This window comes from Anolis sagrei, chromosome X (genome assembly GCF_037176765.1).
Source record: "Anolis sagrei isolate rAnoSag1 chromosome X, rAnoSag1.mat, whole genome shotgun sequence".
In the NCBI taxonomy this organism is placed as follows: domain Eukaryota; kingdom Metazoa; phylum Chordata; class Lepidosauria; order Squamata; family Dactyloidae; genus Anolis; species Anolis sagrei.
The window spans coordinates 16,546,330-16,572,342 of NC_090034.1; the positions used below are offsets into that span (position 1 = coordinate 16,546,330).

At 40.3% G+C, this 26,013-nt stretch overlaps 1 protein-coding gene across 2 annotated transcripts in view; it reads left to right on the forward strand.

Moving 5' to 3' along the window:
- LOC132782006 (dynein axonemal heavy chain 3) overlaps positions 1-26,013 on the forward strand; it is a 110,356-nt gene that overhangs the window by 37,737 nt on the left and 46,606 nt on the right. The window contains exons 21-35 of one of the 2 annotated variants that reach the window (XM_067473190.1): positions 1,033-1,149; positions 2,700-2,879; positions 3,056-3,192; positions 4,799-5,000; positions 6,104-6,196; positions 7,991-8,101; positions 8,945-9,059; positions 11,328-11,526; positions 13,766-13,874; positions 14,962-15,075; positions 16,752-16,928; positions 19,414-19,505; positions 22,534-22,753; positions 22,945-23,079; positions 25,143-25,254. In XM_067473190.1, the coding sequence (XP_067329291.1) occupies positions 1,033-1,149; positions 2,700-2,879; positions 3,056-3,192; positions 4,799-5,000; positions 6,104-6,196; positions 7,991-8,101; positions 8,945-9,059; positions 11,328-11,526; positions 13,766-13,874; positions 14,962-15,075; positions 16,752-16,928; positions 19,414-19,505; positions 22,534-22,753; positions 22,945-23,079; positions 25,143-25,254 (2,113 nt within the window). Of the gene's footprint in view, positions 1-1,032; positions 1,150-2,699; positions 2,880-3,055; positions 3,193-4,798; positions 5,001-6,103; positions 6,197-7,990; positions 8,102-8,944; positions 9,060-11,327; positions 11,527-13,765; positions 13,875-14,961; positions 15,076-16,751; positions 16,929-19,413; positions 19,506-22,533; positions 22,754-22,944; positions 23,080-25,142; positions 25,259-26,013 lie in introns of both variants that reach the window. The other variant, XM_067473191.1, reaches the window with a different exon arrangement.

The window sequence follows — 26,013 nt, forward strand, 5'->3', positions numbered from 1 at the left end:
CCGATCCTTGCTTGGTCATGGAAACCACCTGGATGGCCTTGGGCAGTCTCTCTGCATCAAAGAAAGGCAAGGGCAACTCACCTCTGAACAAAAGGAAAAGGCGTGATAGGTTCATGGGACATTCGGGATTGCCATAAGTCAGAAATGAAGATTACAACAACAAATAATGTTATAAATGTTTAAAAATCCCAGTGGAATTATCATTGGACATTGAACTATATTGGGTTGCTGTGAGTTTTCCGGGCTGTATGGCCATGTTCTAGAACCATTATCACCTGGCTATTAGCTATTCAATGCTAATCAAGGTGGCCAATTGCAACATTCACACTTGCTTCCAATAGGCAAGAGTTCTTTCTCCCACCCTGGACATTCCATAGATTTATAAATAAACCCCACTTGTCTAGTTTCCAACAGACCTCACTACCTCTGAGGATGCCTGCTATAGATGTGGGTGAAACGTCAGGAGAGAATGCTTCTGGAATGTGGCCATACAGCCCGGAAAACTCACAACAATCCAGTGATTCTGGTCGTGAAAGCCTTCAACAACACATTGAACTATATTGTTGGATTTTGGTCAAAATGTATATATAACAAGCAAGAAGCCCGTGATCGCTTGGCACATTTCATTAACATATTGAATTTAATGCCACAAGATCCAAAGGTGGCCACTAGTTTTAAATTAATTTTTTTTCAGAAGTTTTGTTTATTTCAGATATTATAAACACATATCAGTCAGTATTTCAGTGTGGAGTGCAGAGCTTCTATCCAAGACATCATTCTGAATTCTCATTTACTGTTCGGCCTTTTTAAGATTGGTCTTGCATTGTTGCAAGCCAAGCTTGCTAACTGTTGTTGTTGTGTGCTTTTATATATACACATTTTATGGTATCATATGTGTCCGCACTTTTAGAATGGAGATTGTGATTAATATCTTTGATTATAATATGAAAGAAGAAAATGACTCCTAGTGTTTTAAGAGGAAAGCAATGGGGTGTTGATCCCTTTGCTTAACCAGCTATGACTTCTTTACAGGACACCAGTATTCTCTCAGCAATTGATGACATCCAGCTTCTGCTTGACGATCACATTGTCAAGACCCAAACCATGTGCGGTTCTCCATTCATCAAACCAATAGAAACAGAGTGTCGGGTAAGAAGAACCAGGACTTGCCTGGCTTAAAAATCTGCTATGTTGATATACTACCACCATGGCCTTGCTTTTTAAAAACCACCCATTCACATTCAAAGCACCCTCGACAGATGGAAACCCAGCCTTTGTTTAAAAGCCTCCAAAGAAGGAGCCTCCACCACACTCCAGGGCAGAGAGTTCCACTGCTGAACAGCTCTTACTGTTAGAAAGTTCTTCCTCATGTTCAGGTGGAATCTCCTTTCCTGTGGTTTGAAGCCATGGTTCCATTGTGTCCTAGTCTCCAGGGCAGCAGAAAACAAGCTTGCTCCATCCTCCCTACGACTTCCCCCCACATATTTATACATGGTCCTCATCATGTCTCCTCTCAGCCTTCTCTTCTACAGGCTAAACATGCCCAGCTCTTTAAACCACTCCTCATGGGGCTTCTTCTCCAGACCTGTGATCCTTTGAATAACCCTCCTCTGGACACATTCCAGCTTCTCAACATCTCCCTTCAATTGCGGTTCCCAGAATTGGACCCAGTGTGATTCCAGATGTGGTCTGACCAAGGCAGAATAGAGCATGGGTAGCATGACTTTCCTTGATCTAGACACTAGACTCCTATTTATGCAGGCCAAAATCCCATTGGCTTTTTTGCCGACACATGACATTGTTAGCTCATGTTTAACTTGTTCCCCATGAAGACCCCAAGATCTTTTTTCACACATACTGCTATCAAGCCAATATCCCCCATTCTGTGTTGTTGCACTTCATTTTTTTCTGCCTAAGTGGAGTAACTTGTATTTATCCCTACAGAACTTCATTTTGTAGGTTTGGTCCTTCTCTCTAATTTAGATTTTTTAAACCCATGTATATGGGTTGAAATAAATACAATTTATTTCAGAATATCCATATCCAGTATGGTTCTCTAGTTATACTAGAATGATAAAACCAGAAGATACTGGACATTGATGCTTCAGTTTATTGAACTGTTTATAGCAAGTATGTGCAAACTTGGGCCCTCCAAGTTTTGGACTTCAACTCCCACAATTCCTAACAGCCTCGGACCCTTTCCTTTCCCTCCTCAGCTGCTTAAGTGGCTGAAGGGGGAAAGGAAGGGGCCTGAGGCTGTTAGGAATGGTGGGAGTTGAAGTCCAAAACACCTGGAGTGCTGAAGTCTGCCTATGCCTGGTTTATAGACTATATGCCAGTCCATCTGAGCTTTCAGCCTGGCTAGGATGTTTACATACAGTGCCTATATGAACATTATAAAGGATGCAAAGTTGTTGTTATCAGCATCTTCTAAACTGCAAGCTGTTGAATTCCTTGGAGCAAAAGACAGGCACAAAATCAAAACAAACCTGTCAAAGTTTGTCTTTCCATAAGGCAAGCCTGTTTTTGTTTGTTTCCTTTTGTTACCATGTTGTGCAGTTTTGTAAATGTTCTTGTGCGACAGTTTGGGGGTGGGGGGAAGAGAAAACCCATTCCTTTTAACTGTGCCTTTAGTCTCTGAGTGGGAATTCGAAATTGGTTTTTCCTGGAGGCTTGTATTTGGAATACTCTCTCCACAGAGGTGGGAAGACAAACTTGTCACGATGCAAGAGATTTTAGACAACTGGTTGAAATGCCAGGCAACGTGGCTTTACCTGGAGCCCATCTTCAGTTCGGAGGACATCATTGCTCAGATGCCAGAGGAGGGGAGGAAGTTTGGGATAGTGGATACTTATTGGAAAGACATCATGGTGCAAGCAGTAAGTATTTCTATTTCATTCTTATTTAATTCAATACTAGCAGGAGTACTACCTTCACAAAGTTTGAACCTTCTTTAAAGCGTCTTTTAGTTTGCCAATCCCTGTTGAACATGTTCTGCAGAGCAATACTGAAATTGCATTTTATCAGTACTATTGGTTAATTTCCAAAATAACAGGTGAAAGACACCAGAGTCCTGATTGCAACTGAACAGCCGAAAATGTTGGAGAGACTTCAGGAAGCAAATCTTCTTTTGGAAGATATCCAGAAGGGCCTGAATACATACTTGGAAAAGAAAAGATTATTTTTTCCAAGGTAGGCTCTTCGACAAGTCTCAGTTTGTGTAAATTAAAATCAATTTTAAATAGTGACTTGTTAAGCCACAGGATGCATACAGTACAGTTTAGTGCAGTGGTTCTCAAGCTGTGGGTCCCCAGGTATTTTGGTCTACAACTACCAGAAATCCCAACCAATTTACCTGCTGTTATGATTTCTGGGAATTGAAGGCCAAAACATCTGGGGACCCACAGCTTGAGAACCACTGGTCTACTGCATGGGGAATTGTCTACAGATGTTAAAAGAACTGACCAGCTTTACAGAAGAACATAAAAAGAGACCTTCTGGGTGTGACCAAAGGCCACCTCCTATTTCTAAGCTCTGTCTATCTATACCAGACATGGGTAAACTTGAGCCCTCCAAGTGTTTTGGACTTCAACTCCCACAATTCCTAACATCCTCAGGCCCTTTCCTTTCCCACCCTCAGCTGCTTAAACTTAAGTGGCTGAGGAGGAAAGGAAGGGGCCTGAGACTGTTAGGAATTGTGGGAGTTGAAGTGCAAAACACCTGGAGGGCCCAAGTTTGCCCATGCCTGGTATATGTGTAAGTATCCTTTATGAAGATATAGACTCAGCCTCCCTTACTGAAAATGCTTAGAATCAGCAACGTTTAGATTTTCTTTTGATTTTGAAACATTTGTTTACACATAATATAGATATAGATATCCTTGAGGAGGGACCCATGTCTAAACACAGATTTTATTTCAATTTCATAGACTCCTCAAAAATATGGCCTGAAGTTAATTTCACATCATTTTAAAAAATGTTGTACATGTTGAACCATCAGAAAGCAAAGGTGTCATTATCTCAGCCCAGGTTGTTGGAATTTTGGATAAGAGATGCTCAATTTGCTCAATTTCTCATTCATTTGCTGTGATGAGTTCATCTTACTCCTTGTGCCTTGTCTTACTCAACTGCTGAGTATGCCTGGCCTGTTTGGCACAAGTCTGCCCATGCAAAGCAGGTGAATATACAGCTGTTGATAGACTCTATAAGCTAGCTAGCTGGCATTGCCCCCCCCCCGCCTTGTGCGATGGGAGTTTGCTAACTGTGAGAGAAATAAGGTTGAACACTGTGAAAGCTACCCACTGCATGACTATCAGCCTCATCCCAGTACACTCAAATCAAGGAAAAGTTTCATGAGAACCACTACTCCTCTTAACTTTCCCCCAGCAACTTGGAAGTCCCTGAACAGACTCAGAAGCTGAGTGGGCAGATCAAAAGACAACCTGGCAAAATGGCACAACCTAGAAGAATCCTCCACCTTGTGTGATTGTGGAGCAGATCAAACAACTCAGCATCTGTATGCTTGCCCACAGTGCCCTGCCTCATGCACAGAGGAAGAACTGTTTTAAACCACAGACAATGCAGTTGCTGTTGCCTGTTATTGGTCTAAATTTATTTATTTATTTATTTATTTATGACATTTATATTCATATAAATAAATAAATAAATAAATAATAAAATTATTCAGCCGCTTGTGCTTCCTTTATCAGTTTTATACTTATTTATGCAATGCTTTTGACACAAAATAGCCATGTGCCGGCTATTCAGAATTAAACATTAATGTATGTACTTTTTAACAGATTCTTCTTCCTTTCTAATGATGAGTTGCTGGAGATTCTGTCTGAAACCAAGGATCCTCTCCGCGTCCAGCCACACTTGAAGAAGTGCTTTGAGGGCATTGCAAAACTAGAATTTACAGAGGACTTGGAGATCACAGGCATGATCAGCTCAGAGAAAGAAGTTGTTCCTTTTATTAAGAAAATCTTCCCAGCTCACGCTAAAGTAATTGTTCTATATTTTTCTTCACAATCTCATTACTATAATCCACAGTAATAATAATAGTAATAATAATAACAATAATACAATAATAAAAGTTTGATTGATGATTCTATTTTAATTTTTATTTATATTATTATTATTATTAATATTATTATTTACTGACACAAAAAACACAGTATGTCACAACAAATGAGATATATACGTATACGAAATCCAGCATATATATCTCGTTTGCTGTGACATACTGTGTTTTTGTGTCAGTAGAATAATAATAATAATAATAATAATAATATTTTGTGTAGATCCCAGTAGGGTGCCTTTTGCAGCTGACAGATGGTAATTTTCTCAGCGCAGATTGTGTTTAAGTGCAGGCCAAGGTCTTTAGGCACTGTACCCAGTGTGCTGATCACCACTGGGACCACCTCGACTGGCTTGTGCCAGAGTCTTTGCAGTTCGATCTTTAAATCCTTGGATCTGCACACATTATTTGCTGATACATCACACAGTCCTAGCCACTTGGGAAGTGTCCAACATGTGATCCAATACAACAACCAGCATAGTGATCTTGTTTGCTGTTGACTAATATTGTTGTGTTTCAAATAATAATAATAATACTTTATTTATATTCTGCCCTATCTCCCCAAGGGGACTGAGGGAAGAACCACAGAAAGACTTGACCTCTTATGCTTTTTCCTCCCCTCTGTTTTTCTGGTGCAGCTTTGCTCTTGTCAAGGTAAAGTAAAGCTTTGTGCACAGAGTGCAGTAACCTGGCAGGTAGTTTGGAGTAGGAGGAAAGGGGAAGACACAGAAAGGAATTTTCCAGTCAAGGGAAGTCAGTAGAACTTCAAATAGGCTTTTGAGGAAACGCTCCTGAAGTTTGATTGATGATTCTATTTTATTTTTTGACGAGAAAGTGAAAAGCAGCAGAGGAAATGGCATATAACATGTAAAGGCAATAGGTTCAATACATTTACAGCGTATGGGGAATAGAAGACAAATCTTTATGGTTTTCTTACAATGCCAAGATGTTTCTTTTCTTACTCTGAACATTCTTCGGCCACTGTATGTTTCCAAGGTCCCAATAATTGCTCATTTTCACTTTTTAGGGCATGGTTGAGAAATGGCTGTCACAAGTAGAAGAAATGATGTTGAGCAGCATTAGACATGTCATATCAAAGGGCATTGAAGGATACGATGAGGTAACAAAACGTACACAGAGATACCTTGTAATGATCTAGTGAAGTCTTGGACTCATGAACTCAATCCGATTAATGTGGTTGGAATGCAAATACATTCATTTTAAATTGCCCAGTTTAGAACTGTGCATACTTGTATATTAAGCAATGCATTTTTGGAGAGGGAAAACAACAGCTAGGAATCTTATTTATATAAGTACTTTGGCTTTTAAACATGCCACTCCTGACAGTCCCGCTTTCAATATGCTTGTGATTCTTATTCACCATTATACATATCTTTTAAAATCTTCCAACCATAAATATGGTGAATAATAATTATTCACCATATTTAAAATTGTATTCAATTTTAAACATGTTTTAGTAAGTCATTTCTGCAATGTCTTTCAATCCTTTTCATTATTTCCTTTGTTCCTTCCCTGCATGGCTTGTTTTGTTTCCCAATATTGTGTATACACACCTCTTTTATTTATTTACAGTATTTATATTCTGCCCTTCTCACCCCAAAGGGGACTCAGAGCAGATCACAGAATACATATATGGCGAACATTCAATGCTGTTATATACTGACAAGACAGACAATTGTACATAGATAGAGGTATATATAGGCTTTCCTATCTTCGGCATCTTGGAGACTTGTGCTCAGTTCTGGCAACGGTGGAGTGGGGGGTGCTGTTGCTCTATTTTCCCTGCCAAAGAGCTTTGTTTGTAAACTTCTTCTTTGATTGAATTGCAGGCATTTTTCTGGCATTTCCTTATGGGTGTCTTGAATACCTCCCCGCTTAAGTGGTACCTATATATCTACTCATACTGCTGTTTTCGAATCTGCTAGATAGGCAGAAGTTGGGCTGAAGGCCAGGAGCTCACCCTGACTAGGTTTCAAACTGTCAACCTTTTGGTTGGCAAAATTTACTGCAGCAGGTGTTTTATTGCTGTGTTAAAGCCCGGCCCACGTGTAGACATATGTTTAAGATGTATATAACTCAGAAACAGCCCTAGGTAATTTTCAATGGTAAGCAAACAGTATTCCCCCCCCCCCCCAAATCAATCACTGATATATATTTTCTGTTTGTCGTGGGAGTTCTGTGTGCTATATTTGGTTCAATTCCATCATTGGTGGAGTTCAGAATGCTCTTTGATTGTAGGTGAACTATACATCCCAGTAACTACAACTTGCATATGTCAAGGTCTATTTTCCCCCAAGAGCGCCTCAAGAGTGCCCCTGGGCAAAATCAACTATACTGCAAATGCTAACTTTGCGTAATGGGTTGAGCCGCCCCTGATATAACTATTGCTTTGCCTTACCATTTGTTGACTATAATAGAGGCATGCTGCCCTGTATTATTCACCAGCTTCTTGGGTTTCCTCTGATTGATAGAAGTGCAAATTGCCTTCTAAAAAACTGTTTTATGCCAGTTGAGTCAGTCTTTTAAATGCAGAGACATGTATCCAGTCCACAATACTTATATCTAGGCTAATTTACTATTATGGAATATATCTTTTAAAATCCTCTATCCAATATGTCTATTAGTCTGGCTATTAACAGAGAACACAGTTTGTTTTCTGTGCAGATAAATCCACATGCAATGTTCATACATTAAGTACTTCATTGTGGAGATTCCCTAGAATTCTCATTGCTGAGACATCCTGATGCTTGAGAAACATGTTTTTCAATCATATTTTGAATATGGGGCAAAGTGGCAACACATCTGTTGTGTGTTGGGCTAGGAATAGTGTCCCAGGCATATACTATACTTGTATTTTGGATTTTTTTGTTGATATTTGTTTATTTGTTCAAAGGTTCCTCGAAATCAATGGGTATTGCAATGGCCAGGACAAATTGTTATCTGTGTGTCATCAATCTTCTGGACAAAAGAAGTGTCAGAAGCCATACAAGAAAGAACCTTACCTGTAAGACTTTAAAAAAATGAATAAAACTAAACTATATTATTTACTGTTATAATGTGTATATGGGAATAAATGATAGCAAAGGTAAAGGTTTCCCCTTGACATTAAGTCCAGTCATGTCCAACGCTGGAGGTTGGAGATCATCTCCATTTCTAAGCCGAAGAGCCGGCGTTGTCCGTAGTCACCTCCTAGGTCATATGGCCAGCATAACTGCATGGAGCACAGTTACCTTCCCACCAAAGCAAATCTACTCATATTTGCATGTTTTCAAGCTGATAGGTTGGCAGAAGCTGGGGCTAACAATGGGAGCTCACCCTGTTTTCAAGTTGCTAGGTTGGCAGAACCTGGGGCTAACAACAGGAGCTCACCCTGTTCATGGATTCAAACTGCTAGCCTTCTGATCAGCAAGTTTTGCAGCTTAGTGGTTTAACCCATTGCACCACTGCAGCCCCCAAGGGAATAAATTATATTTAATATGAATTCCAGTACATTTAACAGAGCTTGATGCTAGTAGTTAGCTGCTTTCCTAAACAATGAAGCACAGAATTACAAACATGGGTTTCCTGATGAATATACCATATGGGAGTGGATAACCCAACCACAGCATACAAATTAACAAGATATTTGGATTTATATGCCTGTGAGCTGCCAAGTGAACAATTTCTTTCATAATTCATTGCTTGGGAAAGGCATATAAATATAGATGCAGGCGAAACGTCAGGAGAAAATGCCTCTAGAACATGGCCATATAGCCCAAAAAAACCTACAACAACCAGCAATTTTGGCCATGAAAGCCTTCAACAATCCCTCCCCTTTGCCAATTCCTCCCTTCTATTTTTACTACAGGTATTTTTGAAGAAAAGCAACAAGCAAATTGCAGAAATTGTTGAACTAGTGAGAGGAAAGCTGTCAGGCGGAGCCCGGTTGACCCTGGGAGCCCTCACAGTCATCGATGTCCATGGTAAATAGAAGGAAAGGCTGGTGAGGAATCAACACCAGCAGGAGAGGCATTGTATGATGAAATAAGGAGTTGACACTGTGTTGAGGTTATGGGATAAGGCATGGATTAAGATGTGAGGTGGAATGAGTATTCAAAGGTGGAGGCCCTACCTATCTGTAATGTTTCTGAAACTGCTTTGAGCCTCATCACCTGTTCAGCCTGTCTGTTGACATCATTGGAGAATCTGAATTTATTTATTTATTTATTGTGTCAGAAGCAAATTGGAGGTAGAGTCATAATATATTTAAAAACCACACACAAAGTTAAAAATTGGCATTCTACTAGTTTTCCTTGATCTGAAGCTGGCCACTTGGAGTGGCTCTTGTGTGGCCATAAGAAGGTCCTCCATTGTGCATGTGGCAGGGCTCAGACTGCATTGTAGTAAGTGGTATGTGGTTTGCTCTTCTCCACACGTGCATGTTGTGGACTCTACTTTGTGGCCCCTTTCCTTAAGATTGGCTCTGTATCTCATGGTGCCAGAGTGCAGCCTGTTCAGCGCCTTCCAGGTTGCTCAGCCCTCTGTGTGCCCAGGGGGGAGTTTCTCATCCGGTCTCAACCACTGATTGAGGTTCCGGGTTTTAGCCTGCCACTTTTGGACTCTCGCTTGCTGTGGTGTTATTCTGATTATCTCTGTACATCTTAGGAAGCTATTTCTTGATTTAAGGCATTGGTAATTTGGCTGATATCTGAACAGAGGATGGGCCAGAGATGTCAATGCTTTGGTCCTTTCATTGCTGACTGCTACTTCCTGACTGATGTCAGGTGGTATAAAACCAGCGAAACAGTATAATTTCTCCAGTGGTGTGGGCGTAGACATCCTGTGATAATGCGGCATGTCTCATTAAGAGCCACATCTACTGTTTTAATGTGGTGAAATGTATTTCACAAGGGCAGATGTCTTCACTGTTTCTGGTTCTGATCCTTTCTTATGATATTATTTCTCGCTCCCACTTTTCACTTGATATTTAAGCAGTGATTCTTGTATGCCAGAGCACGGTCCAGAGCACGGTCTATAGTTTTATTTATCGTGTCAGGAGCAACCAGACATTTGTATTACATTTTAAGAAAACAAACAAACAGACAAAACACAAAGTTTGCAAGCTTGGTAGTGGATTAAATGTCCTTTGACCAGTATCTGGCCACTTGGAGTGCCTCTGGTGTTGCCGCAAGGAGGTCCTCCATTGTGCATGTTGCAGGGCTCAGGTTGCATTGCAGCAGGTAGTCAGTGGTTTGCTCTTCTCTACACTCACATGTTGTGGGTTCCACTTTGTAGCCCCATTTCTTAAGATTGGCTCTGCATCTCATGGTGCCAGAGCGCAGTCTGTTCAGCGCCTTCCAAGTTGCCCAGTTTTCTGTGTGCCCATAGTAACTCCCAGGTATTTGGGTGTGCTGCAATGCTCCAGTGGGATTCCTTCCCTGATAAACCTCAGACCTCGAGATGCTTGTCTGTTCTTAAGGTGAAAAGCACATGCTTGCATTTTAGATTGATTAGGATTCAGCTGGTTTTTCCTGTAATAGGCAGGAAGAGCACCTAGATCTTCGCAGAGCTTCTGTTCAACCATCTCAAAGCTTTCTGGCATAATAATAATAATAATAATAATAATAATAATAATAATACTTTATTTATACCCCGCTACCATCTCCCCAGGGGGACTCGGGGCAGCTTACACGAGGCCATGCCCATCAATACAATATATACAATATAACACAAAAGACAGCAGAAAATCAAAAAATAAAATAGCCTAAACTACAAAACCAATGTATATAAGTGTATATAAGTGTCACAACAATATAAAATCAAAACATTACGACATTAAAAATGATCACCATGGGCAGGGCCAAATTCAAGGATTAAAATTTTAAAACACTAGGAGATAGGGCAATGTAAAATATCAGGGAGGGGCTCCGGGGATGAGGTAGGATTTAATTGCACAACAAGAAAATAATCATCAGCATAGATGAAACTCTCTGGGCAATGTTTTCGTAGACGGCTGATTCCCTCGCACCAGAAGTGACTTGGAGAATCTGAATACAGTTTAGCATTCATATATGAGAATTGGGCTTGGGTTCTCTTCATTTTCCTCTATCTGTCATTAATTTGGCTTGTTTTACTTGTTGCCTTGTGCATTTTGACTCACAACTTTGCACCCAATGTCCTTTGGTTGCTTTCGGATTCTTCTTTGACCTCATATATAGAATGTGTTTGATGACGTATCTTTGATTCTACAGCACGTGATGTAGTTGCAAAACTGGCTGAAGACCAGATTTCAGATCTGAATGATTTCCAGTGGATTTCTCAGCTAAGATATTACTGGGAAGATGGTGAAGTGATGGTCCGAATGATTACTACTGAAGCCAGATATGGCTATGAATACCTTGGCAATTCCCTGCGTTTGGTGATTACACCACTGACAGACCGATGCTACAGGTAAAATGCCTCCCACCCATTTCCCCACTTTCCACAGGATCATACATAAGCAGGACTAGAGGCTGGAGAGAATGCAACCCAGATCCAGAGAAGAACATGTCACCCAAAAATCAGACTCGGAACTGTTATATCACCATGATGAAGGGCATGTTCACATGAAATATTAAAGTTGCAATTTATTTTTCTGAATCTTCTAGTTATTGCTGGATTATAACTCACCTCAGCCTTATCTTACATAACCAATAGTGATAGTCAGTGGGAATAAGTGGATTTATATTCATAACAGTTCAACACTTAGTCTTCATGATGCTTCTGCATTTATTTTTCTTCTCCATACCTTCTGTCTTTTTATGGTGAGCCATGAGCTGTTTTCCTGCTCATATGATGAGATTGAACCACAGAAAGACTTGACCTCTTATACTTTTCCTTCCCCTCTGTTTCTGTGATGCACTTTGCTCTTGTCAAGACAAAGTAAAGCTTTATGCACAGAGGGTGCACTAATCTGGTAGGTAGTTTGGAGTAGGAGAAAAGGGGAAGAGACAGAAAGAATTTTGCTAGTGTATTGTCAAAAGCTTTCATGGCTGGAATCACTGGGTTGCAGTAAGTTTTCTGGGCTGTCTGACCATGTTCGAAAAGCATTCTCTCCTAATGTTTCACCCACATCTGTGGAATACATTCCCAGAGGTTGAGAGGTAGGTTGGAAACTAGGCAAGTGGGGTTTATATACCTGTGGATTGTCCATGGTGTGAGAAAGAACTCTTGTCTGCTTAAGGTAACGAATGTTGCAACTGGCCACCTTGAATTCCAGACAGGAAACAATCAGGGTCAGCTAATCACCTCCCAACAAAGGATTCCTCCAGGCAGGAAGCAGCCAGGCTTTGAAGCTGCAAGGCTATTCAGTGCTAATCAAGGTGGCCAATTGTAACATTCACACAAGCCTCCAACAGACAAGAGTTCTTTCTCTCACCCTGGACATTCCACAGATATATAAACCCCACTTGTCTAATTTTCTTTTTTTAAATTAATATTTTGTTGGTGGGATGTGATGGGGGTATATAAACAAGGTATTTCAAAATTTGATTAGATGAAATAAAATAAAATATATAGTGTGTATACAATAGAAAGTTGAGAGACTATTGCCACCCAGTTTAAGAGAGAAAAGAAAGAAAGAAAAAAGAAGAGAAGGAGAGACAAAGAAATAAGAGGGACAGAGAGAGTGTAACATTAAGTTCCTTGCTTAATTTTCAACAGACCTCATAACCTCTTAGAATGCCTGCCATAGATGTGGGTAAAACGTCAGGAGAGAATGCTTCTGGAACATGGCCATACAGCTCGGAACACTCACAGCAACCCAGATTTTGCCAATTTTAGAAAACCTAGACTCAAGGGAAGTCAGTAGAACTTCTTCCAGGACCATGGACAAATCCCAGGGAACAGATTGCTTGTTTGGTTTAGAGCTGGCTCTCTTAACCTGGTGCCTCTGTTCACCAAGTTGAATAGATAAGGGGCTGTAACTCCAAAAGAGAGTGAACCAGTGCTTTTTGAGAATCCTGGTATTACAGTCACAGTGGAAATGGATATTCTTTCTGCTTGAATGCCCAAATTTGTTCTCTGTGTCTCCCTCAGTTTGCCTACTTCACATAATTGGTCTGAGCATAAAGTGGGAGAGAAAAAGGATCTTGAGCTCATTGGAGGAGAAATGGATGTAAATGTTACTAATAAGAGAGCCAGCATGGTATGGTGGTTTGCACATTGGACTTTGACCTTGGAGACCAGAGTCTGAAACCTCTAGATCAGATATGGGCAAACTTGAGTTCTCCAGGTGTTTTGGACTTCAGCTCCCACCATTCCTAGCAGCCTCAGGCCCCTTCCTTTTCCCCCTCAACCGCTTAAGCGGCTGAGGGGGAAAAGGAAAGGGCCTGAGGCTGCTAGGAATGGTGGGAGTTGAAGTCCAAAACACTCGGAGAGCCCAAGTTTGCCCATGCCTGCCCTAGATGATATTTGACAAGACACATTATCTCAGCTTCAGAGGAAGTCAAAGCCCAAGCCCCTCTAAACAAATCTTGCCAAGCAAACCTCTCTTTAGAACAACCATTAGTTGGAAATGATTTGGATATCATGCAACAACAAATAAATAATAAAGACCATGAAGAATTAAGATATTTTAATTTGTACCTCATGGTTTGAAAAAGGCTATACCTATGTGATGCTTATTTTCCAAACCCTTTCCATGTATCAGAACCCTAATGGGAGCTTTGAAATTAAACTTGGGCGGTGCTCCTGAAGGACCTGCAGGAACCGGCAAAACTGAAACAACCAAAGATCTTGCAAAAGCCCTGGCCAAGCAGGTACCCTAATAATAATAATGTTTTAATGCATTTCTACTCTTCTCTAAAGACCATAAGTCGACAATTGTGTTCACTGCAAGGGGAAAAACTATTACCCTTACTGTGATAGTAATTTTTTTTTGTCATGCCAGGAGTGACTTGAGAAACTGCAAGTTGCTTCTGGTGTGAGAGAATTGGCCGTCTGCAGGTGACACCCGGATGTTTTGATGTTTTACCACCCTTATGGGAGGCTTCTCTTATGTCCCCGCATGGAGAGCTGGAGCAGATAGAAGGGAGCTCATCTGCATTCTCCCCAGATTCAAACCTGTCGGTCTTCAGTCCTGGCAGCACAAGGGTTTGAACCCACTGCGCCACCGGGGGCTAATAGTAATAGGGATAGTAATAGGGATAGTAATGTGTGGTGTGTGGAAAGTCAGAGTTCTGGTGAAAATTACACTCCTCCCTATTCTCTGTAAACTAGAGAAGCCCATATCAATTAGATCCCTTTAGGCAGTGGCGCAGCAGGCTAAACCGCTAAGCTGCAGAACCTGCCGACTGGAAGGTTGGCAGTTCAAATCCAGGGAGTGGGATGAGCTATCACAGTTAGCCCCAGTTTCTGCCAACCTAACAATTCAAAAACAGGCAAATGTGAGTAGATCAATAGATCAGTAGGTACAGCTTCAGCTGGAACGTAATGGCGCTCCATGCAGTCTTGCTGGTTACATTACCTAGGAGGTGTCTATGGACAACGCTGGCTCTTTGGCTTAGAAATGGAGATGAGCTCCAACCCCCAGAGTCAGACTCGACTTAACTTAATGTCAAGGGGAAACCTTTACCTTTAGGCAGTGTCTGGAGAAAAATATTTATTAAATAAATTGCTAAAGAGAGCAAAATTCTTCAGCCAGTTATGGATGTCATCGTGAGTTGTTTCAAATGCCATTGAAGATAGTAGGTCAGTTCAACAGTAACACTAAACCATGATTTAGCATTATAAGAAAAAGCCTTCCTGACCATCAGATGTGGAGTCTTACTTCCTTTCATGGAAACTCTGTTATAAGAAATAACTTTGTGACAAATCTGAACAAAATGTTGTGCTGTTTTGTCTTAGTGTGTTGTCTTCAATTGCTCTGATGGTCTTGATTACAAAGCCATGGGGAAATTCTTTAAAGGATTGGCACAGGCTGGAGCGTGGGCCTGCTTTGATGAATTCAACAGAATTGAGGTAACCGCCTTTAATAAAAAATCCTCAGATATAATATGCAAGATGTGAGGCTTTCACATGTATTCTAACAATATATGCATTATGTATTAACTATAACAATACAAGCCCATTTATATCTGTGTTGTAGTACAGCCTGAACCTGAGGCTGATGGGTTCACTGATGGTTTAGAGAGAATTGTGGGATTTCCTGGGCACAAAGTGATGAAAATTCAAATCAGAGAAATGATGGTTCTCTCTGGAAAAAACCTGACTCAGAAAGTACAAGGTTCCAAGGTCAGTCAGAGGGGCCAGAAACTGCAACGTTAAATAAGGAGTCGGGTGAAGAGCTAAGTGATACGGAAGGCTCCCAGGGAAAAACACCTGGAACTTTAGAGGTCAACAAAAGTCTTCGTTTACAGATTAGAGCAGAAAATAGGCAGCTCTGGTCAAAACGCTTATGTGGGAAAGTTGAGAAGAGAATTTGTGGGAAAAGAAATGACTTCATGGGTACTTATTAATTAGCAAGTTGTTTACTTAAGAGTTAGTTCACTCAACGTAGCATTCAAGTGAGAAGCTAGGCCTGAGTTGTCTGATTCTTGTTTCAAGCCAAGCCTTGGTTTTGGATTCAAATATCTGGAAGCTTTCTATGTTCTTGTATTTGTATTCTTGCACAAGTTTTACTAAGTATACCTTGGCTTGTGGACCTATGCTGTACTTGTGACTTTTTTACTATTCCTGGAGTATATTACCTTGGGATTTGCATGAGACATTTGGATTACTGCCTGGTTATCACCTTTTGTTAACCCTTTCTTGGATTATACATCTTCTTTACTTATTCCTGATTTTTCATATATTTTTATGTGTTTTTACAATAACCTGTTTACTTATACTTTGGACTCTTGTGTGGTTCTGTGGTCATAGGGGTTTCCAGGCCTGGAGTAAATCCCATTGATGTTAGTGAGACTGTCGCCTAATCTATTTCATGGGTCAATTTTTAAAATGGAGTGCAAGTTTCAACTTAAAACATGAAGCTTATGATTGAAAACATGTTCATTTTTTAATCCTCAATAAGAATGATATTTTGAATAGTTGAAATACTGGATTGCTGTAGATTTTTTGGGCTTTACGGCCATGTTCCTGAAACATTTTCTCCTGATGTTTTGCCTGCATCTATGGCAGGCATCCTCAGAGGAGACCTCACAACTTCTGAAGGTGCCTGCCATAGATGCAGGCAAACTATCAGGAGAGAATGCTTCCATACAGCCCAAAAAACTTACAGCGACGCAGTGATTCTGGCCATGAAAGCCTTCGACAATAGGTTGAAATACCATTAAAGTTCATGGGTAATTAAACATATTGAGGAATCTATTCTATGCTTTAGATTTTTTAAAAATTCCGAGGGCCAAATCTTGTCAATTGTCCTGGGAATCCACTGCCAATCAGCATTGATGATTCCAAGTTAGGTGAACTAATTGACTGATTTGAAACAAAGCTGTTTTCAGTATTCCTGCAATGTGTGGCTCTAGTCCTTTATCATTAATGTATCACACATTTCCAAACAACTGTGATTTATTCATGAACACTGTTCTTCAGGGTGGATATATTTATCTGCACAGTATTCCAGCCACATATTAGAGTTTTATGTAGATTTTAGAGGGTTTTTTTTAAAAAAAACTTTATGTTATTGATTTTATTAGGTGGAAGTGCTGTCTGTAGTGGCACAGCAAATTCTCAGTATCCAGCAGGCCATTATTAGAAAGCTCAAAACCTTTCTGTTTGAAGGCACAGAGATTTCCCTTAACCCAACATGTGCGGTATTTATCACTATGAATCCTGGATATGCTGGACGGGCAGAACTTCCTGATAACCTGAAGGTAAATTGCGTCCTCTTCTTGTGGAACTACAAAACCTTGAATTGTTGGGCAGAACCTTGACATCAAATGAGGAGGTGTGAAAAGAAATTAGTATCTGGATTTAGGCAGTCCCTGGGTTATAAACAAGCCATGGTTAAGAATGGGGCTGAGACAACAGGACGGGAGAGAAATCTATCCATAGGAAGGGAAATTCAATCCTGGGGAAAAGGGGTCTCCATTGAAGCTTTATCACCAATCTTTGTTTCCACAACAAGCCAAATGTTTTAAAATCCAATTATCACAGGGACAGAAAGTGAGGGGAAATCTTCTGAAGAGGGGCACAGAGAGCAAAGGAAACGTCAGAGGGGTGCTAACCCTTCCCTATGCTTTCCAAAGTGCTCGCGCGTGGATATGTGTGTGTGTGTGTGTATATATATATATATATATATATATATAGTGAGAGAGAGAGAGAGAGCGCCCCTTGGTAGTGCAGTGGGTTAAACCACTCAGCTGCTGAACTTGTGGACTGAAAGGTTGGTGGTTCGGATCCGGGGAGCGGGGTGAGCTCCCACTGTTAGCCCCAGCTTCTGCCAACCAAGCAGTTTGAAAACATGCAAATGTGAGTATAGAATCATAGAATCATAGAGTTGGAAGAGACCTCATAGGCTATCAAGTTCAACCCCCCCAAATTACCTATTGAGTAGATCAATAGGTACTGCTTCCGTGGGAAGGTAACAGTGCTACATGCCGTCATGCTGGCCATATGACCTTGGAGATGTCTATGGACAATTCCAGCTCTTCGGCTTAGAAATTGAGATCAGCACCCCCCTCCACAGAATCAGAAATAACTAGACTAAATGTCAAGGGGAAACCTTTACCTTTACCATATCTATCTATCTATCTATCTATCTATCTATCTATCTATCTATCTATCTATTAGGCCTGGGTAACAACGGAAAAATTTGTTTCTAAAATCGATTTGTATTTGGAGGTTTTTTTTGTTTCGATATTTAAAATAATTACAAAATTTTCCTTTTAAAAAGTTCGATATTTACGAAATTTCGTAAATGGTAAAAAATTAACGAATCGATTTCCGAAACAATAACGAATCAATTCGTTAATGGCGGACGCGACCGCGAAATACGCTAAAAAACCTCCAAAAACTTCTGAAGCTTCCCTCTCCCTCTGTTGTTGACTGTTGGTGTGGTATTATAATTTTTTTCACTAATTAAACCATAAAACTGGCCCAGACATGCGGAAATAATAACGAAACGACCTCAAAACAATAACGAAACGAATACAATATCGAAATACGAAGCATTTACAAAACGTTTTTGAAAATTCGTTTTTTTTATAATTGCTCCAGAATGGTTCGTTATCATTTTGTAATTGAAAAAATTAACGAATTATTAACGAATTACGAATTAACGAAACGAAACCGCCCAGCCCTACTATCTATCTATCTATCTTGGCAGGAGATACACTTTAAAATGTATGTGTTGTGACATACATACAAAGTCACTCAAGAACAAACCTACAGAACCTATCATGTTCATAATTTTGGAGGCTCCCTGTTTAGATAGTACTATCAATGGAAAGGCATCTGATGTTAAATGTGGGTTTCCAGACAGTAGATGAAACACAAGTTTCAGGATCTCAGGTAGCTGCCAGGGATCACAGATGTTGCTCTAAGTTGGGGTGGGAATCCAAATGTTTTTTTAATTGCAGCTCCTAGTATTCCCTACCATTATTTGGCTAGAGCTCCTGCGATCTACAGTCCAACAATACCTGGAAGACTCCATGATTCCCATCCCTGCTTTGAATGCAAAGCTCTTCTATGTTTTCTTTGGCTTTTGTGGTACAGGTTAACCCTAAAAAACTGTTAGATGGTAAAAAAAGTAATGAATGTATGCTTCCATATGGACTTTTAAAGGGAGATTCAAACCAAAAAAGAAGGGATTATTTTGTTTGTCTACATATTAGAAAAGGATTATATGTCTTTTTCTAAACATGTGATTTGGATCTTAGGCATTCACTCATGTGTCCCCAGAGTTGGAGATGGCAGTCATCACACTTCTTGCATTCATATGTATCTTCTTACATTTCCAGTGCCCTGACAGTTCTTTGCCAGGGCTTTATTGCAAGCCGTTTTTTCTGGTCTACCTGTCTGACTAAGACACTTATGATCAGTTCTGGCAAGCTGAATTCTTTTTCCTCAACCAGTTCAGTGTGAAATCATAGTCTTACAAGTAATATTACTCCATCAAAAGAAACCATCCCTTGAGAACAAAATATCTACTTCCATCTCTTCCTAAACAATAGTCTATTATAGACAACATACAAGATCAAGTACAATGACTCATAGATACTTTCAAGAACTGTAATACATAGATACAGAAATATTAATATTCTGTAACAGACCTTCTGCCTTGGAAATCTGCTAGAGTTCTTTATCTTGAGTGCAAGTTGTTTATGATTTCTTCCACCTTCTTTTGTAATTTTTTAGGCTTTGTTCCGTACAGTAGCAATGATGGTTCCAGACTATGCTTTGATTGGCGAAATATCACTTTATTCAATGGGATTCCTTGACTCCAGAAGGTATGTTAGTCAGGTATTGGTTTACAAGTTAAAACATTCTCAACAGGATGTGTTGTTTATTTATTTAAAACATTTATACCCCATCCTTCTTGACCCCCGCAGAGGGACTCAGAACAGCTTCCAAACAGCAACAATTCAGTGCCAAACATAATATAAACACATAATAAATACATCCAAAAATTAAAATAATTATAAATATACATTAAAAACCCGTGATGTGCCTGTATCCACCAGGCACTACCCACAACTTTAGGCACAACTTAGCAGCTTCATCTGGTGAATGAAAAAGGAATGTCTTCAACCCTTTATTTAAAAAAAAGGGTGAGATCCTTCTCCAGCTAAGATCTAAATTAAGGAAGACTGTTCCATGGATTCGGAACCTGTTTTAGATTTATTACCCATATGAGTTTTTTTTTTTTTGAAAATGGAAATCTCCAGAACCTTTTGGAGATTTATGATCTTTGGAAAGGCATGACCTTGTTAGAAATCATAACCTTTTGAAAAATGATGACATAACCTCTTGGTAAAAAGTATGACCTGTTAGAGTCATAACCTTTAGGGAAAATGGCGTTCATGCAAGGCAATTGGATTTCTCATCTGTAAAACGGATGTACCGAGGTATGTCTTTGAATTGTTAGGGACAAAGATATGCCAATGCACAGAATATATATATATATATATATATATATATATATATATATTCAGCAGAGTTTCAGAAGTATTCTTTTCATTATTATTTATTATTATTTACAGTACTTATACCCCACCTTTTTCACCCCCAGAGGGGGATTCAGGGCAACTTACAAACTATGGCAATAATTCAATGCCAGATTCAGACAATAACATCATAGTAAAACACAATATTATAAAATTGTAAAACACAATATTATAAATCTGTAAAACACACACACACATATCAATTAAATAGTTTTTCAAGCTATTAAAACATATTGAACATATCAAGAGTCTAGTACCAACTGAGCTTTGTAAATATTAAACCAGATGTTTCCATAAGAATTAATGGCTCTATGAATTTCCATGGAGTTGGAAAGCAAATGCTGTGTGTTTGAGGAATGAAAACTAGCACCTTGTTACAGGTTGTCCACAGAGTGTTGGGTTATAGTCCCCATTTTGTGATTTCTCTCCAAATGGACTTGTTTTCCACTCTGCAAAGGAACTAGTGGAGTCTGTCCATACTGGAGCAATACAAATCTTTCTGTACTAATCCAAGTGCTCCCCCACCCCAGAACCTTCCTCCTTCTCTCCTAGATACAAGAGTCAAGGGCAAGTTTGAAAGAGGAGCACCTGGACCAGTACAACACAACCCTATTTCTCCAATATGGCCAAAGTTAATATGAAACAAGATTTTGGAATATTGGCTTTTTTGGACTGGCCATTTCTGGTTTGACATTACAGTCATCCTATGATTCCAGGAGTGTTTTTATTACATTTTCTCATTCATCTCAAATTGTTCTAGGAACAATTTTTTAGTTGCCCAGAGACATCTATTCCCCCTGAAAATATATTTGCCTTTAAATCATGCTCTCAAGAGACAAAAATAAGCAGACTTCTTTAAAAGTAACACAGTTGGTTTACTCACAAACTTCATGTATTCAGCATACAGGTACATTGCTTATCAGTCCAGTATATAAATAGGATTTGAAGTATTTTCTCCATGTAGGTAAGATAGGGCATAGTCCAAAGCATCTGTTTTGAGAGTCTATTAGAGTCTTTTTCCAGTCTGAAAGTCCAATGGAGTCTGTACAGTCTGAGAGCCTGAAAGCATACATCTGTTCCTACTGAAGTTTCTGATCAATCAGTTCCTACTACATTCTCTAGGCATACTGTTCTAAAATGGAGTCTGAGCCATGAACAAGCCCAGATCTGATCACATGGTCTGTAGCCCCTACCACAGCAAAAAAACCTGCAAATCAATATACACATATAAAATACAGTAAGCAATTATATACAGAAGAAATAACTAGTGGAGGCTTGAAGAAGTTGGCTATTTCCAACAGTTTTTTCGTGTATTGTAATTTCTGCAATTTTTCCACATGCTGAGCATTTGTAAGTTATTTTAGCGTCCTGTGTGGGTCATTTGTAAATTGGCTTGTTTCTGAATATTCAGGTGTTTGTTGTTGTTGTTCATTCGTTCAGTCGTCTCCGACTCTTTGTGACCTCATGGACCAGCCCACGCCAGAGCTCCCTGTCGGCCGTCACCACCCCGAGCTCCTTCAAGGTCAGTCCAGTCACTTCAAGGATGCCATCCATCCATCTTGCCCTTGGTCGGCCCCTCTTCCTTTTGCCTTCCACTTTCCCCAGCATAATTATCTTCTCTAGGCTTTGCTGTCTCCTCATGATGTGGCCAAAGTACTTCAACTTTGTCTCTAGTATCCTTCCCTCCAGTGAGCATTCGGGCTTTATTTCCTGGAGGATGGACTGGTTGGATCTTCTCGCAGTCCAAGGCACTCTCAGAACTTTCCTCCAGCACCACAGTTCAGAAGCATCTATCTTCCTTCGCTCAGCCTTCCCTAAGGTCCAGCTCTCACATCCGTAGGTGACTACAGGGAATACCATGGCTTTGACTAGGCGGATCTTTGTTGCCAGTCTGATGTCTCTACTCTTTACTATTTTATCGAGACTGGACATTGCTCTCCTCCCAAGAAGGAAGCGTCTTCTGATTTCCTGGCTACAGTCTGCATCTGCAGTAATCTTTGCGCCTAGAAATACAAAGTCTGTCACGGCCTCCACATTTTCTCCCTCTATTTTCCAGTTGTCAATCATTCTTGTTGCCATAATCTTGGTTTTTTTGATGTTTAGCTGCAACCCAGCTTTTGCGCTTTCTTCTTTCACCTTGAATAGAAGGCTCCTCAGCTCCTCCTCGCTTTCGGCCATCAGAGTGGTGTCATCTGCATATCTGAGGTTGTTAATGTTTCTTCCAGCAATTTCAGGTGTTTAGTCATGTGAATATATGTTACTCTTATTTAACGGGTGTTCATAAATGGTAATATATTATATTTTTCTACAGTCTTGCCCAGAAAATTGTTGCTACCTATCGACTTTGTTCTGAACAGTTATCATCACAGCATCATTATGATTATGGAATGCGTGCTGTTAAATCTGTCCTGACAGCGGCAGGAAACCTGAAACTAAAGTACCCAAATGAAAATGAAAGCGTATTACTCCTGAGAGCACTGCTGGATGTTAACTTAGCGAAATTTTTAGCACAAGATGTTCCACTGTTTCAGGTAAGATAACAGATTATCAGATTGCTGATAATACTTGCAGCATCTGTATTCTTGCAGGCAGACAAATCTGGATGAGATGGTCAAAAACCAACCAAGAAGAAAGGGATCTTTGCATTCGTTTTTGCAACTGTAAGCAAACTTGCTCCGAGAAACCATCGTTTTAAATGATATTCTTTTCTGTCATTTCACAGGGGATCATATCGGATCTGTTTCCTGGAGTGGTTCTGCCCAAACCTGATTATGAGCTCTTCATCCAGGCTCTGAATCAGAATATCCAAAAAATGAATCTTCAGCCAGTGCCGTGGTTTATTGGAAAAATTATTCAGGTTTCTTTACTTTTCATATTTGCACATTGGAAAGACCATTAAGTAGAACATTCTCATTAGTAAGAGTATAAATGGATTTGTTGCAGTATATCCTCATGCCTAGTCTGGCCAGTTCATGTTTTCTCCATAAGTATGCTTTTATGTTATTCTTTTGCATTTGACACTCCAGATTTGATTATTTCTAGTCACCCCCATGGCACAGTGGGTTAAAGTGCTGAGCTGCTGAACTTGCTGACCAAAAGGTCACAGGTTTGAATTCGGGGAGCGGCATGAGCTCCTGCTGTTAGCCCCAGCTTCTGCCAACCTAGCAGTTTGAAAACATGCAAATGTGAGTAGATCAATAGGTACCAGTCCGGCAGGAAGGTAATGACGCTCCATGCAGTCATGGCGGCCACATGTCCTTGGAGGTGTCTATGGACAACACAGGCTCTTTGGCTTAGAAATGGAGATGAGCACTAACCTCAGAGTCGGATACAACTGGACTTAATGTCAGAGGAAAACCTTTACTTTTACCTTTAGTGACCATTGAGAATGTCTCCTTGGGCTGTTACTTGGAAATTAGATTTGCCCCCTTTCTATGTGTATTTCTGTAAATCTTCAGTGCACATAGTAGGGTTGCGCTTTCGGGGTAAGCCTTGCCCCGTTTCATGTCCAGGCTTTCGTTGGGGCCCCTGATCCATTTTTTTTGGACCCTCCCGAAATCAATAGTGTGAATATTTGTTTTTGGTTTGGGTCCCCGAAAATTGTACCATTATCAAGGAAGCTTCCCAGCCACTGGCTCCCCTTCCCAGCATGTTCTTCTTACCTGGCACCTGCTGTTTCTACTCTAGAGTAAGAGGTGCTTGGTTTTAGGCACTGGTAGGCATGCATTTTCCAGGCCTGCCTGCACGCCACACCACACATGCACTGTGCTTGGAAAGAGTGGATATCAATGGCTTCTCTCTGTACCGCATACCATTCAGTCTACCGTATACCGTGCAGCTATGGACAAGTCTACATAGGGACCACCAAACTCAGCATTACCCATACATGAATCAAGGAATATGAAAGGCACTCCAGACTAATCCAACCAGAGAAGTCAGCCATAGCAGAGCACTTGATGAACCAACCTGGACACAGAATATTATTTGAGAAGACAGAAATACTGGACCACTCTCACAACCACCATGTCAGACCTCCCTCTTTTAAAATGTAAACTGTCATCCCATTTTCATACTAGCACACCTTTGTGTTTCTAGCTGTCTGAGCCAATCAGAGCTATGTTGATCAACAGAGAAGCCATTGAAATTCACAAGCATGTGGACAATTTCAACAGAAAGGAGGAAATCATGAACATGAACACATCTGGCTACCAGTATTAAATACTCTAAAATCAGGACAGCAAATAGACTGAATACTAAAAAACAGGGGAATTCCAGACAGGAAACAATCAGGGCCAGCTAACACTTCCCAACACAGGATTCCCCCAGGCAGGAAGCAACCAGGCTTTGAAGCTGCAACACCATTAAATGCTAATCAAGGTGGCCAATTGCCACATTCACACTTGCCTCAAACAGACAAGAGTTCTTTATCTCATCCTGGATGTTCCATAAATATATAAACTTCACTTGCCTATGCCTAGTTTCCAACAGACCTCACAACCTCTGAGAATGCCTGCCATAGATGTGGGCGAAATATCAGGAGAGAATACTTCTGGAACATGGCCATGCAGCCTGGAAAACTCACAGCAGCCCAATTACATACCATTCTTCCATAACACATACTTCCCTGTACCTTTAGTCAACAGAACTTTGCTCTGGGAAAACATTTGGTTGTATTATTGAAAATGCATGTAATGGATGATATGTCAATATACAACTTTGTTCAGAGTTTATCCCAGGACAAAATGCATCATGTCTGTATTTAGTGTTTCAAAATGCATTAACCTTTTGGTTATGATTGAAACCTTCACTCTGTCTCTCAGTGGGATCTCTTGCACCACTGAAAGGAATTTGATCTACTGTGATTACCTTGACATTTGTTGATGCAACATATTTATTACAGCATTGATCTTATTGGTGCAGATTTATGAAATGATGATGGTGCGCCATGGCTATATGATTGTTGGGGAACCCATGGGAGGCAAAACCAGTGCCTACAAAGTCCTAGCTGCAGGACTTGGGGATCTGAGCCAAGGTAGGTATTAAATTATTCAAAAAATAGTTAATAGGGAGAGATGATGGGAGGTGTAATGCAACAACCCCTGGAGAGCCATTCCTTAGATTATTTTCAGGTCATTCTCATTGTGTCCAGCTGTGTAGCCAAAGCTGTCCAGTTGGGGAACAGTCTACCCATCTCTATAGCAGCCATCAAGCAGAATGTATAAAAAAGACCGTCATTCCTCCCTCTTTTAAAATGTAAACTGTCGTCCCATTTTCATGCTAGCACACCTTTGTGTTTCTAGCTGTCTGAGCCAATCAGAGCTATGTTGATCAACATGCTACCATTTTTTGCTTTGGGTCAAAAAAAGTCACAATAGGGAAATGAATGCACAACTAGTATGCAAATGAAGTTTTGAGAAATTGCTTTGAATTAGCATGGTTTTCTGTACCAGTGTTGTAGCTCAGCCTCAGCCAGGGGCTGATGATGGGTTCACTGATGATTCAGACAAGATTGTGAGATTTCCTGGGGTTCAAAGTGATGCAGATTCAGGGCAGGTTCAAAGTGTTGACAATTCAGGGCAAGGAACTGAAACTGGCTCAGATAGTCCTGAGCTCCAAGGTCAATCATAGGAGCCAGAAACAATATTGTTAGATAAGTGGTCAAGCAAAGAAGAATGAAGTGAAATGGAAAACTCTCAAGGGAAAGCACCTGGTGTTACGGAGATAAGCAAAAGTCTTTGTTTACAGTTCAGAGCAGATAATTGACTCCATAGGCATGAGAGAGTACGTGGGA